At 24.2% G+C, this 19,610-nt stretch overlaps 3 protein-coding genes across 4 annotated transcripts; all 3 read right to left on the bottom strand.

The window, feature by feature from the left end:
• Positions 1–21: 21 nt before the first annotated feature.
• Positions 22–5,633, bottom strand: LOC122853212 (HMG box transcription factor BBX). 2 transcript variants are annotated; one of them, XM_044153532.1, is made up of 7 exons: positions 4,796–5,633; positions 3,325–3,525; positions 2,797–3,246; positions 2,345–2,550; positions 2,130–2,255; positions 1,619–2,061; positions 22–1,531 (listed from the first exon to the last, which is right to left on the bottom strand). In XM_044153532.1, the coding sequence occupies exons 1-7, from the start codon at positions 4,820–4,822 to the stop codon at positions 1,452–1,454; spliced, it is 1,533 nt and encodes a 510-aa protein (XP_044009467.1). In that variant the 5' UTR covers positions 4,823–5,633; the 3' UTR covers positions 22–1,451. The 2 variants fall into 2 exon arrangements, with proteins under 2 accessions (XP_044009467.1, XP_044009466.1); XM_044153531.1 differs by lacking the exon at positions 4,796–5,633 and adding an exon at positions 4,024–4,613.
• Positions 5,634–5,820: 187 nt separating this feature from the next.
• On the bottom strand, positions 5,821–8,771 carry LOC122853210. The gene is made up of 3 exons (XM_044153529.1): positions 7,439–8,771; positions 6,406–7,365; positions 5,821–6,333 (listed from the first exon to the last, which is right to left on the bottom strand). The coding sequence occupies exons 1-3, from the start codon at positions 8,304–8,306 to the stop codon at positions 5,840–5,842; spliced, it is 2,322 nt and encodes a 773-aa protein (XP_044009464.1). The 5' UTR covers positions 8,307–8,771; the 3' UTR covers positions 5,821–5,839.
• A 7,115-nt stretch (positions 8,772–15,886) lies between these two features.
• LOC122853209 lies at positions 15,887–18,921 on the bottom strand. Its single transcript, XM_044153528.1, has 3 exons — positions 17,242–18,921; positions 16,234–17,166; positions 15,887–16,167 (listed from the first exon to the last, which is right to left on the bottom strand). The coding sequence occupies exons 1-3, from the start codon at positions 18,674–18,676 to the stop codon at positions 15,962–15,964; spliced, it is 2,574 nt and encodes an 857-aa protein (XP_044009463.1). The 5' UTR covers positions 18,677–18,921; the 3' UTR covers positions 15,887–15,961.
• Positions 18,922–19,610: the final 689 nt, after the last annotated feature.

The following is a 19,610-nucleotide window of genomic DNA, read 5'->3' as shown; positions in this document are numbered from 1 at the left end:
AATCAGTTTTAAATATATTCATTTCCAGGCAAAGTGAAAAATAATATTACGATTTTAAACTGTTTGTTATAATTGATATAGAAAAATATAAAAAATACAAATTCCTTTAGCCAAAATCACAGATGGGTTAATCAACTTTCCTCTGAATAAAAAAATGAATAATATTCTTTTTTTTTTTCGTTCAATTACTCTTTTTTTCAACTCCATTCCAAAAGGTATTGTTTAAAAATTTTTTCTCATTTTTATATTGTAAAATCTGTTATATATATACGTAGTTTTAAATGTTAAAGAATATGTTAATATCTTCATTGAAAATATAAATAATATAAATATACATTTTGATTATATATATCTTAGTAATAACTCGACACTTTGAAGGGTATTTAAAGAGCCATGTGAAATATATCAAACATATATTTGATAAATTTTTTCAAGTCACAAGCATCAGGTATAAAGTTGAATTGTTACCATATAAATTTTCATACACAAAACTACTCTTTTAACATATTATCTTCAAAATTATTACATAAAAATTTACTCCACATTTTTTTTTTTGAAAAATTTTATATCTATTTCGTTTATTTTTGAGTGGCGGATTGAAATTGTGTTTTTTAAAATATATTCTATATTTTTTTTAATACTGCGATTACTATTTACATACACCATAAAATATTTACCGATCTTTTAATTAAAATTATTACTATTTAGATATATATTTTTTTTAATTAAAAAAAAAATTAAAAACTACAAAAATATGTAGTCGAAATTAATTATAATAAACAACGAGTTTATATGTGAAATACATTTTTTTTTTTTTTTTTCTTTTTAAACTACGATTATAAAATGTTTGATAAATTTTATCGTTCAAAGCAATAAACTATTATTTATTTTTTCTTTACTTTTTCTTTGTATGAATAAAAATATTTTTTATCGCAATTTTTAATAATCACACTGTGTATTAATCAGTCCCATGGAAGAATAATCAAGAACAAAAAAAATATTGAATATTGGAAAACATTGTTACAAGTATATTCTATTAAAAAAAAAAAAAAACTTAAAAGTTTCAACAATTAAAAAAAAATTTCCCATCATTCAATCTCAATTCGATATGCTTTTTTTTTTTCTTCTTCTTTTTCTTCATTCAATTCACAAACACAACATTGCTAATAATATTAATAATAATGTTAATAAAAAAAAGAAAAAATAAAGAACAATAAATTTTGATAATAAATGTAATAAAAAATAGGAAAAATTGCAAGTTAATTTGCATATTTTGTTGAGTAAGGCATTAAATTGATGACTGCAGTTGTCATCATCATCATCATCATTAAAGTTGAATTAACGATAAAGTTAAAAAAAATATATATATTTTCTTCATAAAAATCGTTGCTTTCTTCTTCTTTTAAAATTATTAATTATTATGTTCAATTGTTTTTTTTTCATAAATTATTTCACTTGGTAAGTTTCGTTCGATTAGCAGCAATTTCAGCAAGACAGGCAAGAGCTTCGAGGTCAGGTGATGCACACCAAGCTAAAAAATGAAAGTAAATTATTATTAATAAAAATTTATGTTTATAATAAAAAAAAATAAATATTGTAATTAAATTTTAATGCTTACGTTGATTAATTTTATCTTGGCTTTGTTTAGATGATGTTGCTTCTGCATTTGTATTACGTGTGATACTTTGTTTTCTTGCTTTTCGTTTTTGGCTACCAACTGGAATTATCTTTTCTGTTTCATCAATAATATTATCAACAGTTGTATTTATTAATTTAGCTTTATTTTCACTTGTTGATTGTATACCATTATTTTGATTAACACGTTTTATTGATGTATTTATTGTCATTTTTTGTGGTATTTTTTTCTTTTTAGTTCTTTGTTGTTTCTTTTTTTCTTGAAATTCTTCAAGACTCAATGATGGTAATGCTTCAATTTTTTTTTCAAGATTAAAATCTTCAGCTTTAAAACGTTTACGTGTTGTCCATTCATAATTTTGTTGTGATTCAGCTTCTTCAGTTTCAGTATTTTCTGGTTTTGATGCTTCAACTCTACCCTCAGCACTAATTAAATAAAATTTATCATTCATTAATTTTATTGTTATTTATATTTTTAATGATAAATTATTTACCTGTCAACAAGATGCTCTAAATCACTACGATTACTATTGCCACCTTCACTACTCAATGAATCAGTCTTTTCACTAACATTTGACGATATTGAATTTCTTCTTTCTTTTGAACATTTATTATCATTTCTAAAATTATAAAATACCAATTATCTTTATTAATAAATAATAATAATTATTAAAAATTACATGGAAAATAAATTTATCAATTAACTTACATTGATGAAGGTGCAGTAGTAGGTTTTTTTCTTTTTGTTTGCTGTCCACCTGGACCACCACCACCACCACTACTAGTTTTCAATTGTTCAGCAAGAAATTTTTGATAACGAACTCCTTTACAACTCCTTTCACCTAAATAATGACTATCGTCTAATGATGCATTGTGATCCGAGTAGTTTGTATCATGTTTATCTTCCTCCTCATTCTATAAACATAATCATTACACAATTATATTTTTTATTTCAAAACAAATTTAATAAAAAGAAAAAAAAAATATAAACAATAAAAATTTATTTTTTTTTCATGCAGCTGTTGTAACATAAAATTGCGCGTATGTATTTGCATTTTATTTTATCATTAAAAATATAAAATTTCAGTATTATAATAAATACCAAGAAATTTATAATTTTTATTTAAAATTTTAATAGCAATAAAAGTTTAAAATAATTACCAAATTGTTGTTTGATTCAGCATTATTATCTTCACCAAATAAATCAACTTTACAATCACGTTTTTGTTCAAAATCAATGGACAATTCAGTGTAACGTTTTTTTGGTGGTTTTGGAAATTTTTGTTCACTTGAAGGAGCTGTTGTTATATTAACTGGTATAATATCTTGTTCATCATTTTTAGAAGGTGTAAATAATGAACTTAAACCACCAATTTGTGTTTCATCAGCTAATTTACCTGGTTGTATAGCTTCTTCATTTTTATTTGTTGTATTATCTTGATGATGACAATCGGAAGACTCATAATTGGCATTTGATAATTCTGAATCATCATAATTTGATGATGTATCTTGTTTTTTATTTGTTGGTCTTGTTGTTAATGTACGTAATGGTGGTGCTGGTAATTTATACCATTTAAAATCTGGATTTGCATTTAAAAATGCATCTTTATACTGAAAAAAACAATTGTTAAAATTATTATTTAATATTAAAGCTTGAAATTTTTTATTGAATTATTAATTTAATCTTACTTCTTGTGCTAAATCAATATAAGATTGTTTTTGATCTTGATATAATGTAGCCCACCATTCACCAAGAACTCTAGTAACAGCTCTATTTTCAAGATGTGGAAAATGTAATCTTACAGATGCACGATGTCGTTTACAAAAAATTAAAAAAGCATTCATTGGTCGCCTTGCATGATGAGCAGGTTCTTGTGATTCTTTTTGTTCCTTTAAATAACAATAAATTAATTAAATTAGTTATATATTTTCCTTTTTAAATACAACTATGACTCAATCATAGATAAAATTCATGACTCTCTCTTGCTTCCACGTAATCATACTTGAATAATATTTTGCAATCTTTAACATTGTTATATTTAAACAATTAATGCTACTTGTAAATTGATCCAAATGTAATTTTTCCAATTATGCAAGTCAGCAAAAATATGTTAATCAATCAAAAAACAAATTTACAAAATACAAAAATTAAATTAAATATAATTAAAAAATTAAAAACAACAAAAAAAAAAAAACATTAATTTGATTTTAGAAATTTATAATTATTATTTTACTTTTAAGAAATAAAATTATAAAAATTTTTTTATCAAACTGAAACGCCATTTTATTCATCACAAGTATAACTCACAATTCCATCTTTAAATATGATATTGTTTAAAAGTCATTATAAAATATAAAAAAGAAAAAAAAATTCTATTAAATTAATACCTGTTCAATTTTATCACTAATAATATCCACAGATTGCATGATTAATAATTAAAATTAATTTTCATAAACAAGTCGAATAGCTATCTCAAAATATTTAATAATTTATAATATTATTATTAATATTTATAAATAAAATTAATATATCACAAAACGACAATTCATCCAAAACAAGTCAAAACAGATTGAAGAATAATAATGTGAATCCCAGATTGTACTGATGACACACAAACACACACACGCCCATAAGTAATAAAAAATAAAAAAAATAAAAAGTGACAGCTGGTCTTGAGTATGTAAATAACTGTCAAAATATTAGCACTAAAAAAAAAAAAACAACTAATTTTAACTCTCGTTAAAATATCAAATGAAAAATTTTTAATATTAAATTATCATCTAGTTAATTTTGGGGAAATAAAAAAAAAAATGAAAAATCTAAACACAAAAAGACCTCGAATTGTTCTCAAGGTTGCTGCACTCCGTTATCACGTTTTCTTTTTTTAATATTAAAAACTAACACACAAGCATACACGAAAAAATAAAAATAAAAAAAAATATAATTATTTAGCTACACACAGCTACATACACATGGATATTTTGTTCGACCTGTAAACCCAATGATGATCGAATATTCATGAATATTTTTATTTATAAAAAAATAAAAAACAATGTGTCTAATTTATTGTGATTAATGAATGAAAATAGTAGGGATACATGTAATTTAACAAATGATAATTATAAATAAATATGTTAATTTATTTAATTTAATAATTACCTTTTTTTCTTGATTATTGGTTGCCATTTTATGCTCAATATTTCGATAATTAAAAAAATTTATTTTCACTCAGTCTACACTTCTCAATGGCGCATAATATTAAATGATAAAGCTCAACTTCGATTCGACGTTAACTCAACGAAATAGTAGTTAATTTTTATTTTTTATTTTTCTGTCACTTTTTTATTTTTTTTTTTTATTTTTTTTACTCTTTCACACACAATTACACAAACATGTCCTGGACTTTAATGCTTTACTGTGTGTAATTTATTTATTTTTTTTTTTGCTTTTTTTATTGCTTCATCCCCTCTTGTTTTGTGTATTTCACGTCATTTGTATTTTGACACATGATTTATCATTATACTATGATCTTTTTTATTTTACTATATTGTATTATTTGCTAATGAAAATAATTATCTTTATTATCTTGTTTCTCACTTGCTATCATGACATTGTCTGTGTTTTATTTTTTTAGGTGTTATTATTATTATTTACAAGTTAATAATTGTTGTAATGATAATTGTATTGTTTAATTGATGTTTTTTAATTGAAGTTTTATGTAGTTTATTATGATGATTGTTGAAAAATTTTAAATGTGTTTTGATGATTGAAGGGGTTGAAGAAGCAACACTTGGTTTTTATGTTTTTGAGGTTAGAATTTGTATTATTGGTAATTATTTAAGTTTTAAGAATAATTGTTTATTGAAAATTGATAATATTTATTAATCGCACTTTGCTTAATGAATACTTGATTATTTTATTGATCGATTTGTTCACTTTTAATTATAGACATGTACAGATATAATTTATGTCTGAGGATTTTTTATTCGCGTGGTTTTTTTTTATTCTTTTTTTTGCTTTGCTTTTGTTCAATTGTTTTGATGCAAAAAATTTGCTGGAAAAGATGGTGTTTTTATAACCGACAAAAAACAAGTAGTATTTTAATTTAACAATTTCTTTATTAATAATAATGAATAAATAAAAATTAAGTTGATTTAGAAATTAAGTTATATTTTATATGTTTAAAAAAAAATTTTTGTTTTCTTATTTATTTACTTTTGATTTTGGTACGTGACAATTAATATCAAGATTATGTCTTTTTCTGAATTTACACCACCATGTTCTACCTTTTGGGGTGATTAAATTTTTAATCTTTAAACTTTTTTCTGCTTCATCTAAAAAACCTTGTATTATTTCACGTGTCAGTTTTTTATTCTTGGATTTATATTCATTGACTTTATTATCAAGCCACTGATTTAGTCTGTATGATTTATCACGTTTATTTCCTCCATTTTTAACTTCTTTTTTCCATAAATCAAGTGTTGTTATTCCTTTTAAACACTTTACACCACTGACTTGTCGCAGCATTGCAATTGTCCAAGTTGGATTTTCGCGTGCTAATTTAATAACTTTTATTTTATCATCATACGTAACTCTACTTTTTTTGTCATTTGATTCAACTGAGCTATCATCATCAGACTCATCTTGAGCAACAGGTGATTCCTCGTTTGGAGCTTCAGTCGTATCCGAAATTTCGTCTGTAAATTTAATTTAATTATTAATTTGTTAAATATATTTTATAATTTTTATTGTTAATTTTATATAATTACCATTGGTTAATTTATTTGTAATTATTAAATTTGGTGATCTGCCAACGATACCAAATGAATTTTTAAATTTATAAATCCAACCCTCTGATGCTGTAAATGGTATTCTATTTTTTTTATCAGGGAAATAAATTTCATAAGCTTGCCGACCAAATTCTCTGATATTTTTATAACTAAGTTGATTATAATTCTTTCTATAATCAATACATTTTTGATAAATCCAGTCGTGAATTTTTTTCATTTTATCAACATATGAACCACCTCTCTTAACTTGTTCTGTCCATTCACGAATAGTTTGTCTGTCCAAGTTTTTATTATATTTACAATGTTTTTTTATCATATCTGGAGTCCAGTCTGGATTTTCACGTACTGTATTAACAATTTTTAATTTTGTTTCAAATGGAATACCTAAAGGTTTAAAACGATGATCAAATGTTTTGTTGATTTTCATTTTATCTACAATTTGTAATTCACGTGCATTTCTTCCTTTGATGTTGTATTTTTTTTTAAAATAATGAATCCAACAATCACCAGCAACAAATGATGTCCTGTGACGTTTATTATCTTCTGACAATATAATATCTCTAGCTTCAAGTCCCCATTTTTTAATCAATTCATTTGATAATTTTTTTTTCTTTTTTTTATACAAAAGACATTTTTTATATACCCAGTTATTAATCTCTTTCATTTCATCAGTAACATTTACACCTTTGTCAACACATTTTTTCCAATGACGTATTTGTTTCAATCCTTGTATATAATTACAATTACTATGTTTTCTTATTTCATGAATTGACCACGTTGGATTATTACGTGCTAAATCAACAATTTTTTTTTTATCTTCAAATGAAATATATACTCTTTCTGAAAATTTAACAGAAACTTTATCGATTTCATTGAAATTTAATGCATCAACATCATCAGTTTCTTTATCATTTTCATTTGCAATGTCTGAGGAATTACCTGAAAAAAATTAACCAATTATTAGTTGTTAAATTATGATTCAAATTCTCAAAAACAATTCTTTTATACTTACTTTTATTATCAGAATCATCATCATCATCATCGTCATCATCATCATCACTGTCATTATCACTATCATCTTGACCATCAGGATTTTTCGACACAGATATACAATATATTCGTTTAAAACGTTCCAACCAATTTATCTGGAGTTCAAAATGTTTCGAATATGAAATATTATATTTTTCAATAGCATCACCAGCCCATTTTGTTAAATCTTCATCAGTAATATTTTTATTTTGTCTTTTAAATTTAATATATTTTCCATATACATGACGATTTATTATATTCATAAGCTTAGAATGCGATCCACCTTTTTTAAATTTTGCTATCCATTGTTTAACTTGAGGTAATTGACAACTATAATAATTACTTTTTTCTTTAATCATTCTCATTGTCCAAGTTGGGTGTTTTCGTATCAAATTAATTATTTCCAATTTCTTTTTTTGACTTATATACACATTTTTTGGTTTTTTAAATGTTTTTGGTTTATTTTGTGTTTCAACATTTTTTACACCATCATTATCATTAACAATAGACACATTCTTATTTTTTTTCTCAGTTAAATTTTTTATAACATCAGGATCCAATCGTTCCAATTTAACAGAAACTCTTTTTAATTTTATTTTTTCTGTATGTGGTTCAATTATTTCTTCTTTAATTGTTAGATTATTTATTGTTTCTTTAAAAAATTCATACATTTCATGACCAATTATTGCTGATTTTCGTGTTAATATATTATTACTACTGTATTCTATATTATTTCGATAAATGTTGTTATTTTCATTCAGAAGATCCAAGCAAAGTTGCAAAGCATCTGTGAATTTTTGTTTTGTTTTCTCATCTTTTTTACATGGTTCATTTATTAAATATTCTTCCATGATGTAATTATTATGAATTAATTATTTCTTATCACGTGTTCAACTAACCTGTCATAGATATTTTTCAACAACAACGTGGGTATTTACTTGTTATTATCTTAAATTTTCAACAATGACAAAATTGAGTTACACTGATATCGATAAAGTTTTATGTTTTGTTTTTAATTGTAACATTCATTGGAATACATAATGAAAAAAGAATAAAATAAACAAACAACGACTGCGCAACATTAATTTATTGATATTGATATTTATTGATATTTTAGTGATATTCCATATGGCCTCTCAACCATGTCCATGTGGACTCTCGTTAAAATTAAGACTATTAACGCTTATTATTTATCAGTTATTTAAGTTTGATAACACAAACATTGATATACTAAATTTTTTTAATCAATATCTCTCTGTATGTGTCCTCAAATAACTAATTTACAATTTTTATAATAAAAAAAATGATTTAAAGAAAAAAAAAAAAAAGAAAATTAAATATTATGAAAATAAAAATACATATTTTAATGAATAATAATAATGATAATAACAATTCAATTTTTTTTTCTGCCCCCACGTTTAAAATTTATATAGTTGTCAATTGTATGTTTTTTGTTTATTCCTAAATGTGCCAGAGCCTTACCACCAATATTTCTGGCAGCATTTAGATCACGGTTCCATGTGATTTTACAATGGGGACAAAAACAGTATCGATGGCCATCTGTTGATACAACTAATTGCTGAAAACAGACACTGCAGTTTTGTGTGGTGCGATATTCATCTACACGTACAACAGTAACGTCCTCCATTTTCAGCAATTTTCTTTCAATTTTCAATAATGGTGGATGTCGATAGCCTCTAATACCTGGCATCATTTTTGTTTCTCCAATTAGTATTAATACTTTTTCATTATTAGTATTGACATGAGGATGATGATGATTATTATTATTATTATTATTATTTAACTTTTGTTGATAATTTTTTTTCCTCAATTGATATTCTTCTTGCTTACGTTTGAAATTTAATGCTTTTTGAATATTCAATTGTTTTTTCAAGTTTTTATTTTTGATTTTTTTTTCAAGTTCTTGTTTTCTATTCTTTTCTCTTCTTTTTTTTTCTTCATTGGATAATGTTGCCTGATGTTTTTCAGCCAATTTTTCTTGTCGATAAATTTTTTTTTCTTTTTTTATTTTACTCTTAGTTTTATCCTTATTTTTATCAGCATCAGGATGTTCTAATTTATATTTTTGTTTTCTAGCTTGTTTTAGATCATGTATTTTTAAATTTTTTTGTTTTTTTATTTCATCAGGTATGATTGGTTTTTTAATATTTTTTTTTGATCCAAGACCATAGGCTAAAAAATTCACCTGTCTATCAAAAGCACGTCTTAATTGAATTTTTCTATGCCATCTATTTAATACATATTTAAGCTGACCATAAACATGTTGTAATTCGTAATAGCAGAGTAGTCTGTATTTTAAATTTGATTTATAGTTATCTGCATTTTTTAAATTCAATTCAACTTTATTATTTGGATCATTGAATTCTTTCAATTTTGTGATATTTTCCACATTTTTATCGGCTTCACCTGTGATTTTTTTTCTTTTTTTTTCACTACTAAAAAATCCAGATTTATATAAAAATGTACTATTTTTTTGGCAATACCGATATTCTTTGTTTTTATCCCCAAAATCATTTATATTTTTAACAATTACTGTAGCAAATGGTACTCGTTCACCAGGATCAATACAATTTATTCGTGTGTATTTTGTTTTTTTAATTGTTTCAAGATTAACATTAGATAAAATTTTAATACCTTCAATTTTATCTTCACTTATTATTTTATTTTCAAATTGTTTTTCAATTTTATCTAAATGATTCGATATGTCTACTTTATTTTCAACATATTGGAGTATGGAAACTTCAGCTCCATTTGTTGATAAAGATTCACCAAATTTTTCACCAAACGGTGTGTCTTTATTTATTCCAAATACTTCTTCCCACAAATTATTATGTATTATTGGCTTTTTTTGTCCTTTTACTTTTGGAAAAAATAAATATTCAAGTGAAGTTAGAATTGAACTAGAAATATGAACATGTGCCCAACCAAATTTATTAATTGGAACAAGTACAAATTTGTTTTTAGTTAATTTTTGTAACTTAGCAAAAAAAGGTACAAAAATATTCCAATTTTCTTTTTTATTGAATAATTTGAAATCCAAATTTTCAAAGTCATCAAATAATTGAATGTCTGGATGTTTGTTTTGCAAAAATAATGTATCAATAATTTTTTTAGCTTCAACATGTGTTACTTTCATATCATCTTGTATAAAATGCTTTAAATGCTTGTAGCCATGAGTTAGTAAATTAGTTTTGAAATTTTTAATGTATTCCATAACAACACTATCCACTATTCTACTCAAATTTTTCATATCATGTTTTACTTTTATTTTTTGAGTTTTTTTGTTAATAGGTTCTGGTCTTAATTCATCATACTCATTCACCAAATCTAAAATAGCTTCATGACATTTTATCCTCGAATTTTTTATTAAAATCTTGAAACAGTTGGATATAACTTGAACTGGATCACCAGTTGCAATCAAATTTAATATTATACCATTTTCATGATTGATACAAAATTCTGTAAAAATACTCGATGCTATTCGCCATTCTGATGTTCTCTTTACAATATCAATTATTTTTTGATAGATATGGTATTTTTCACTTTGAGTATTTTTAATTTGTAGCAAGGTTTTTAGTCCCATCTGTATAGTTCTTGTTCTTGTATTTTGACCTTCAAATTTTTTAAAACCCGCAGATACTGATCTTCCAGATGATGTTTTTTTACTAGTTGATGAACATTGTGATGATGCTGCTGATGTTGATGATGATGATGAATGTCGTGATGACGATGAACATTGTGATTTAGATCTTGAACGTGAAGGTGCACGTGGTTGTACTGGTACAACTGGTATTTTAAATGATTCATCAATACTATTTGCATCTGTTGTTGTCGTTGTTGTATTACAAGCAATCACATTAACATTTGAATCACTTGTTGTTAAATTTGTTGTGTTGTTTGCTTGTGTTGTAGTATTTTCTTGTGATAAATAGACTTCAACCCATGATGTTTTACTAAAAAAATTTATTTTATTATTATAAAAAATTTATTATTATTTTTTTAATTGATTTTTATTAATATTATTATTATTATTATTTACCTTGATTGACTTAATGATGTTGACAATTCACTTCTTTGTTTTTTGACAATAACATTATCAGCTGTACCAGTATCTTGTCTTTTTTCAATTTCATCAATTTCATGATATAATAATTCTATATCATCTTCATCATCACAATCCATTTTATTGGCAACTTCATCAGATTGACTGAGTTTTTTTAATTCTTGTGATAATTTATTGATTGTATGATTATCATGTAAATTTTGAGATAAAGCAGGACTTGTGATGGTATTATCATTTTCATCATCAGTATCTGGATCTACGATGTCCAAATATCTGGGTCGTTTTAGTGGTGGTGGTGGTGGTGATGGTGATGGTGATGATTTTCGTCTTGGTACTTTTTGTTGGTGCATACGACTTGATTGTCTGGTTGATCTTCTTGATTCTGACATTTTCTGATTTCCAGACAAATTAATCTTTGGAATCTGTAATAACACAAAAAAAAAATTAATTTGAAAAATAATAATAATAATAAAAAGATAAAACAATTGTATATTTTAATTATCATATTTAAAATATAAAAAAATCATTAAAATATTAATTTATTTGAGTGATGAAAATTGAAATGTTTTATCTTTTATTTTTTTATATTTTTTTTTATTTTATAAATATTTGTATTAATAATTTTTTTTTTTTCAGTAATTAATTTCATTATTATTGATGCTTGTTGTGCATACAGAATGAAAAAAAAATAGAGAAAATTCCGACATTATATTCACGTTTATTAAAAAAATTTATTCACCAAAAAAAAAAAAAAAATAAAATAGATAATAATTTTAATTTATTATGATGTTTTTGATTTTTAATTTTTTCAATTGTTTGCAATTTAATAAATTTAATGATTTAATTATTTTCTGAGTTATTTTCTCATTTATGCTGAAAATTAAAATATATATTACATTAATTATATTTTTTCTGCATAAGAGTGTTAGAAAAATGAGAAAAAAAAATTTAAATAAAATGGAAAAAATCATTCAAACGTTCATAAAAAGAATAAAAGAAAAAAAAAAAAAAAAAAAAGGGGGAAAATCAAGACATGTCCGTTGAAAAAAAATGAGCATAAAAAACAAGTCACAATTCTTGGAATCTATAGGCAGCGTTCGATAGCATATAAATGAAAATGAACCATGATAAAAAATCTAAAAAAAAAAAAAAAAAAATTGCACTACCGCGTGTACAAAATATATTTATTTAAATTTATTTCACCGACATAAATAATATTTATCGCGAAACGAATCTTGATTTGTTTATGTTATCAAAAATAAAATTATAAATAAAACAGATAAAGACAGAGAATAATAAATACATACGTAGAAGCAGGACAAAAGATCAGATAAAAATTGCTCACTCACTTACTCAAAAAAAAACAATTAATTGACTGAAACTCTTTACTTTTTACGCACCAAAATAATGTTTATGAATAAAAGTATCAGTTAATTATGTTTTTACAATATATTACGACTATAGTTATTGATAAATAACAGGATAAACACGGAGTAACTTTATACACGACTAACCCTTGCTTCATTAATTATTGCAATAATGATAAAATGGCGACTCAACCGTTGGCTGTTGTTTTTTTTTTTTTTTTTTTTTCGGAGCATTTTCAAGAAATGAGAAGAGAGAGAAAAAATATTAATATAAAGATTGACAAAAATATTAATAATTGATAGGTATATACCTATAAAATCAATTTATTATTATATTATTATTTTTTTTCAATTATTATTACTTACTCAATTAATTTTCAGCTTTATTTCAATAATAATGAGATAATAATAATGAGATGCACGGACGCTCAACTTTTTTTTAAAACTAATGTCGCTATTGTCACCCTGTTGTTTTTTCTCAATGCAACTGATTTCGCGAATTTAGCAGGGCACAAGAGAGGGGAGGCCGAAAAATTCGTAAATTATCATTACATGAAAATAAAATTAATAATATAATTTAAGGAGAGTGTCGCGACAGTTTTCATGTAAACCATGATTACAATATAATTAAGCTAAACTGTCGCGGCGCTCTCCTGTGGGATTCCCAATATAAAAAATATAAACAGAGCCAGCAGATAAATGTAATCAAAACACGTGTTAGTAAACAAATGAACCTTTGTTCGTATAAAAAAAAAAAAATACATATTGTTTATAATTATTGTTGAACAATAATTGTGTATAAAAAAAAATTTATTTATAAATTAAATTATTTTTATAGTGATATTTTTTGTGGATTAAAAATAACTGTTTATTGAAAATAAAAGACAGCAAGATGACACCAGAAATAAAAAAAATAAAGCTTCAGGTAAATTAAATTTCTAATTTTAATTGTAATTATTGTTGTTAAATTAAAATTAATTATTTACAAGAAAAACAAACATGTTATTTTTGTAAAATCATGTTTTTTATTTGACAATTAATTTTATATTTTAATTTAGCCACCATTGCCAACGACACTTGGTGAATTAAAGAAAAAAGTATCACAAGAGTATGATTTATCAACAATTGGTTTGTTGGAAAAAAAGTAAACAATAATGATGAAAATACAACAATCAACGAGCTTACAAATTTTGGAAAAAATTCACTGTATCTGTTTATGTCTAATCCAGGTAAAAAAACAAAAGCCCACAATTAAAAAAAATATTTTTTATATTTTTTATAAACCTATTATTAATTTTTAATCAATATTTTTAGTTGTTGAAATTAATGATGACAATGAAGAAGAAGATCATGTCAAAACTGTTTTAATTGAGTCAAATAATTCAGTTAATGTTGAGGATACTGATATTGAAAAAAACGATGTCAATGATGACTTGATTGTTGTAGAAGAAGAAGAAGAAGAAGAAGAAGAAGAAGTTAAAATTATTGCCAATGAAATAGTCGAAGAAATAAATCTAGATGATTTCGAAATACAAGATAATGAAATTGAAACATAGTGTCATATGGAATAATAATTGAAAGATTAGAATGACAATTAATTGTTTTTTCAACTGTCATTTTATCAACAATTTGTAATTCACGTGGATTTCTTCCTTTGATGTTGTATTTTTTTTTAAAAAGCTGAACCCAAGTTTTACTAGCAACAAATGATTTCTTGTTATGTTTATTATGTTCCGATAATATAATTTCTCTAGCTTCACGACCCCATTTTCTAATCAACTCATTCGAAAATTTTTTTTTTCTTTTTTTATACAGAAGACATTTTTCAAATACCCAGTTATTAATTTTCTTCATTTCATCAGTAAGATTTACACCATTGTCAACACGTTTTTTCCGATAACGTAATTCATTTGTTCTAGTTACATTTTTTTTTGAACTTATCAATGCGGGTGTTGTTTTTTTACGTACTATTAATTCATTTTGTAATTCAACATTTTTTCCCTGATCATCAATAAAACTAGTATCATTTTTTTTCATAGTTAAATTTTTTATAACATCAGGATCCAATCTTTTCAATTTAACAGAAAATCTCTTTAATACTATTTTTTCTGTTTCTGGTTCAATTATTTCTTCTTTAATAATTAAATCATTTATTGTTTCTGTATCTGGATTAATTATTTCTTCTTTAGTCATTAATCCAATCATTGTTTCTTTAAAAAATTCATACATTTCATGACCAATTATTGCTGATTTTTGTGTTAATATATTATTACTACTGTATTTTATATTATTCTTAGGAATGTTGTTATTTTCATTGAGAAGATCCAAGCAATGTTGCAAAGCATCTGTAAATATCTGTTTTGTTTTCTCATCTGTTCTGAATGGTTTATTTATTAAATATTCTTCCATGATGTAATTATTATAAATTAATAATTTCCAATTATTACTTATCAAGTATTCAAATAACCTGTCATGTATATTTATCAACAATCACGTGATTATTTACTTTTTATTATTTCAACAACGTAGAATTACACTGATATCGACAATATTGCCCAATTCCATGTTTTGTTTTTATTTATAAAATTTATTTAAATGATAAAAAGAATAAAACAAACAAACAATGACAGCTCAACAACAATTTAACACGTGATATTCATTCCATATGGGTAAAAAAAAACATAATAATAATAACAACAACAACCATTTATAGAACGTATAGAACTGCGTTGAACATATACTAGAGGTCTCTATCAATATCGAAAACCATCGAAAACTTGTTTACACACCTGTTGAAAAGGTGATTTTTTTTATAACCGACAACAAACATGTAGCGAGAATTTAAATGAAAAGATATTAATTATTTCCTTTGAAATGATTATTAACAATAGCAATTTTATTTCTAGTTAATTAATAATGACGGTTTGAAAAATTAGGTTAATTAAATTTTTTATCTTTAAATCATTAGTTCTAGCCGTTTTATTTACTTTTTACATTGAACTGGTTTGTAACAATTATTTCCACTGAGATTATGTTTTATTTTAAAAGTAACCCACTATGGTTTGCTAGAGTCTAATCCCTTAATCTCCTTCATTTCATCAGTAACATTCACACCTATGTCAATAACTTTTTTTTTATCTTCAAATGAACTATATATTTTTTTTGAGGCTCCAATAGGAACATTATCAATTTCATCAAAATTTAATGCAATGTTATCATTGGTTTCTTTGTAATTTTGATTTGAAATGTCTGAAGAATTACCTGAAAAAAAAAAACAGTTATGAATTGTTAGATTAAAAATTATTTAAACAATTTTTATTAACTTACTTTCAATTGAATTACAACCACCATCTTGACCATCAGGATTTTTTGGTACAGATAAACAATATATTTGTTTAAAACGTTTCAACCAATGTATATGGATTTTATAATTTTTCGAACGTGGAATTTTATATTTTTCAAAAGCTTCTTGAGCCCATTTTATTAAAACTTCATCAGTAATATTTCTATTTTTATTTTTAAATTGAATATATTTTCTATATGCATGTCTATTTATCATATTTATATGTTTATGGCGAGCTCCACCATTTTTGAATGAAGTTATCCATCTTTTAATATGTTGTACATTATAACAACGATAACAGTTACTTTTTTCTTGAATCATTCTAATTGTCCAAGTTGGGTGTTGACGTACCAGATTAATTATCTCCAATTTTTTTTTTTGACTTATTAATTTGCCTTTTTTTTTTCTACGTAAAATTATATTATTTTGTAAACCAACATTTTTTTCATTGTAAATAAAACTCTTATTCAAATTATGTTTTCTTTTAAACAACCACCACCATGATTTACTTCTTGCAGTGCTTATATTTTTAATCTTTAAATTTTTTTTTGCTTCATTTAAAAAACCTTGTATTATTTCACGTGTCAGTATTTTATTATTAGATTTATATTCATTGACTTTATTATCAACCCACTGATTTATTCTGTATGTTTTATCAATTTGTGATCCTCCATTTGCAACTTGTTTTTTCCATAAATTAAGTGTTGATATTCCTCTTAACTGCTTCATACCACTGACTCGTCGCAGCATGGCAGCTGTCCATGTGGGATTTTCACTGGCCAGTTTAATAACCTTTATTTTATCATCATAGGTAGCTTGAATTGTTTTGTCATTTGATTCAACTGAGCTTTCATCAGACTCATCTTCAGCAACAGGTGATTCCTCGCTTGAAGATTCAGTCATATCCAGAGTTTTATCTGTAAATTTAATTGGATTATTAATTTGTTAAATATATTTTTATATAATTTTTATTGTTAATTTTATATATTTACCATTGGTTGATTGATTTATGATTACTAAATTTTGTAATCTGCCTACAATACCAAATGATTTTTTAAATTTATGAATCCAACAAGGTGATGCTGTAAATGGAATTCGATGTTTTTCATCAGGGAAACAAGCTTTAGATGCTTGCCGACCAAATGCTATGATATTTTCAGAGCTAAGTTTATTATTATTTGCTCTATGCTCAATACATTTTTGATAAATCCAGTTGTTAATTTTTTCCATTTTTTCGGTACGTGTACCACCTCTTTTTAATTGTTCTTTCCATATCTCAATAATTTTTGTATTCAAGTTTTTATTAAATCCACAATGTTCTCTTATCATATTAAGTGTCCAATCTGGATGCTCACGTTGTGTATTAATGATCTTTAATTTAGTTTCATGTGAAATAATAATTGAATGATTAGAATGACTATTAATTGTGTTGTCGATTGTCGTATGATCAACAATATGTAATTCACGTGTATTTCTTCCTATGATGTTGTATTTTTTTTTAAAATACTTAACCCAAGTTTTACTAGCAACAAATGATGTCTTGTTATGTTTATTATCTTCTGATAATAAAATATCTCTAGCTTCAATACCCCATTTTCTAATCAACTCATTTGATAAATTTTTTTTTCTTTTTTTATACAGAACACATTTTGTAAATACCCAGTTATTAATTTTTTTCATTACATCAGTAATGTAACTGACATCTTTGTCAAAACATTTTTCCTGATAACGTAATTCATTTGTTACAGTTACATTTTTCTTTGAACTTATCAATGAGGGTGTTGTTTTTTTACGTACTATTAATTCATTTTGTAATTCAACATTCTTTCCCTGATCATCTTTTTTTTTCATAGTTAAATTTTTTCTAACATCAGGATCCAATCGTTCTAATTCAACAGAAACTCTCTCCAATACTATTTTTTCTGTTTCTGGTTCAATTATTTCTTCTTTAATAATTAATTCATTTATTGTTTCTGTATCTGGTTCAATTATTTCTTTTTTAATAATTAATTCATTTATTTTTTCTGTATCTGGTTCAATTATCTCTTCGTTAATAATTAATTCATTTATTGTTTCTGTATCTGGATTAATTATTTCTTCTTCAATCATTAATTTATTTATTGTTTTTGTATCTGTTTCAATTATTTCTTCTTTAATAATTAATTCATTTATTGTTTCTGTATCTGGTTCAATTATTTCTTTTTTCATCATTAATTCATTCATTGTTTCTTTAAAATATTCATACATTTCATGACCAATTATTGCTGATTTTTGTGTTAATATATTATTACTACTGTATTCTATATCATTTTGATAGTTGTTGTCATTTTCATTCAGAAGATCCAAGCAGTGTTGCAAAGCATCTGTAAATATCTGTTTTGTTCTCTCATCTCTTCTGAATGGTTCATTTATTGAATATTTTTCCATGATGTAATTATTATAAATTAATAATTTCCAATTATTACTTATCAAGTATTCAAATGACCTGTCATGTATATTTATCAACAATCACGTGATTATTTACTTTTTATTATTCCAACGACGTAGAATTACACTGATATCGACGATTTCGATGATTTCGCCCAATTTCAATATTGTTTTTATTTATAAAATTTATTTAAATGATAAAAAAAATAAAACAAACAAACAATGACAGCTCAACAACAATTTAACACATGTCACATATGGGGAAAAAAATATATAATAACAACAACAACCATTTATAGAACGTATAGAACTGCGTTGAACTGCTTACAACATATACTAGAGGTCTCTATCAAGAAATATCAAAAACTTGTTCACACACCTGTTGCAAAGTTAATTTTTTTTATAACCGACAACAAACAAGTAGCAAAAATTTAAATAAAAAAATATTATTCCCTTCAAAATGATTATTAACAATAGTAATTTTATTTGTAGTTAATTAATAATAACAATTCAAATAATAGACTTAATTTAAAAATAGAATGATATTTTTTGATATTTCTAAATCTTTAATTTTAGTATTTTAATTTACTTTTTACATTTAAATAATAATTGGTTTGTAACAATTATTTCTACTGAGATTATGTACATCTGTTGACACGTTGATGGTGGTGTAATGGTGTTATTGAGCTAATAAAATTTTTTTATACATGTAAAACCCCAAAATATAATTGTTTTCAGGGCCAATAAAATTTATGTATTTTCTTTAATTAATTAATCAATTAATTTTTTATTATTGAATATATATTCAATAGCTGGATTCACATGCCTGGCTACGATTGAAATTATTCATTAAAAATAATTGATGCTTAAAATTTATATAAAAAATAATTTAAAACCTTGTTACTACTACTAGGGTAATAGATATAAAGGTGAA

Source organism: Aphidius gifuensis, linkage group LG3 (genome assembly GCF_014905175.1).
Source record: "Aphidius gifuensis isolate YNYX2018 linkage group LG3, ASM1490517v1, whole genome shotgun sequence".
Classification (NCBI taxonomy): Eukaryota; Metazoa; Arthropoda; class Insecta; order Hymenoptera; family Braconidae; genus Aphidius; species Aphidius gifuensis.
This window is presented reverse-complemented; position numbering and strand designations above follow the sequence as displayed.

Coding starts and splice junctions, on each gene's coding strand:
- LOC122853212 (XM_044153531.1), bottom strand. CDS start 4,062: ATGCAATCTGTGGATATTATTAGTGATAAAATTGAACAG. Junction 3,526..4,023: donor TTAGTGATAAAATTGAACAG/GTATTAATTTAA, acceptor TGTTATTTAAAG/GAACAAAAAGAATCACAAGA. Junction 2,551..2,796: donor CTGAATCAAACAACAATTTG/GTAATTATTTTA, acceptor TTATGTTTATAG/AATGAGGAGGAAGATAAACA.
- LOC122853210 (XM_044153529.1), bottom strand. CDS start 8,306: ATGGAAGAATATTTAATAAATGAACCATGTAAAAAAGATGAGAAAACA. Junction 7,366..7,438: donor TGATGATTCTGATAATAAAA/GTAAGTATAAAA, acceptor AATTTTTTTCAG/GTAATTCCTCAGACATTGCA. Junction 6,334..6,405: donor TACAAATAAATTAACCAATG/GTAATTATATAA, acceptor TTAAATTTACAG/ACGAAATTTCGGATACGACT.
- LOC122853209 (XM_044153528.1), bottom strand. CDS start 18,676: ATGGAAAAATATTCAATAAATGAACCATTCAGAAGAGATGAGAGAACA. Junction 17,167..17,241: donor CATAAATCAATCAACCAATG/GTAAATATATAA, acceptor TTAAATTTACAG/ATAAAACTCTGGATATGACT. Junction 16,168..16,233: donor TGGTTGTAATTCAATTGAAA/GTAAGTTAATAA, acceptor TTTTTTTTTCAG/GTAATTCTTCAGACATTTCA.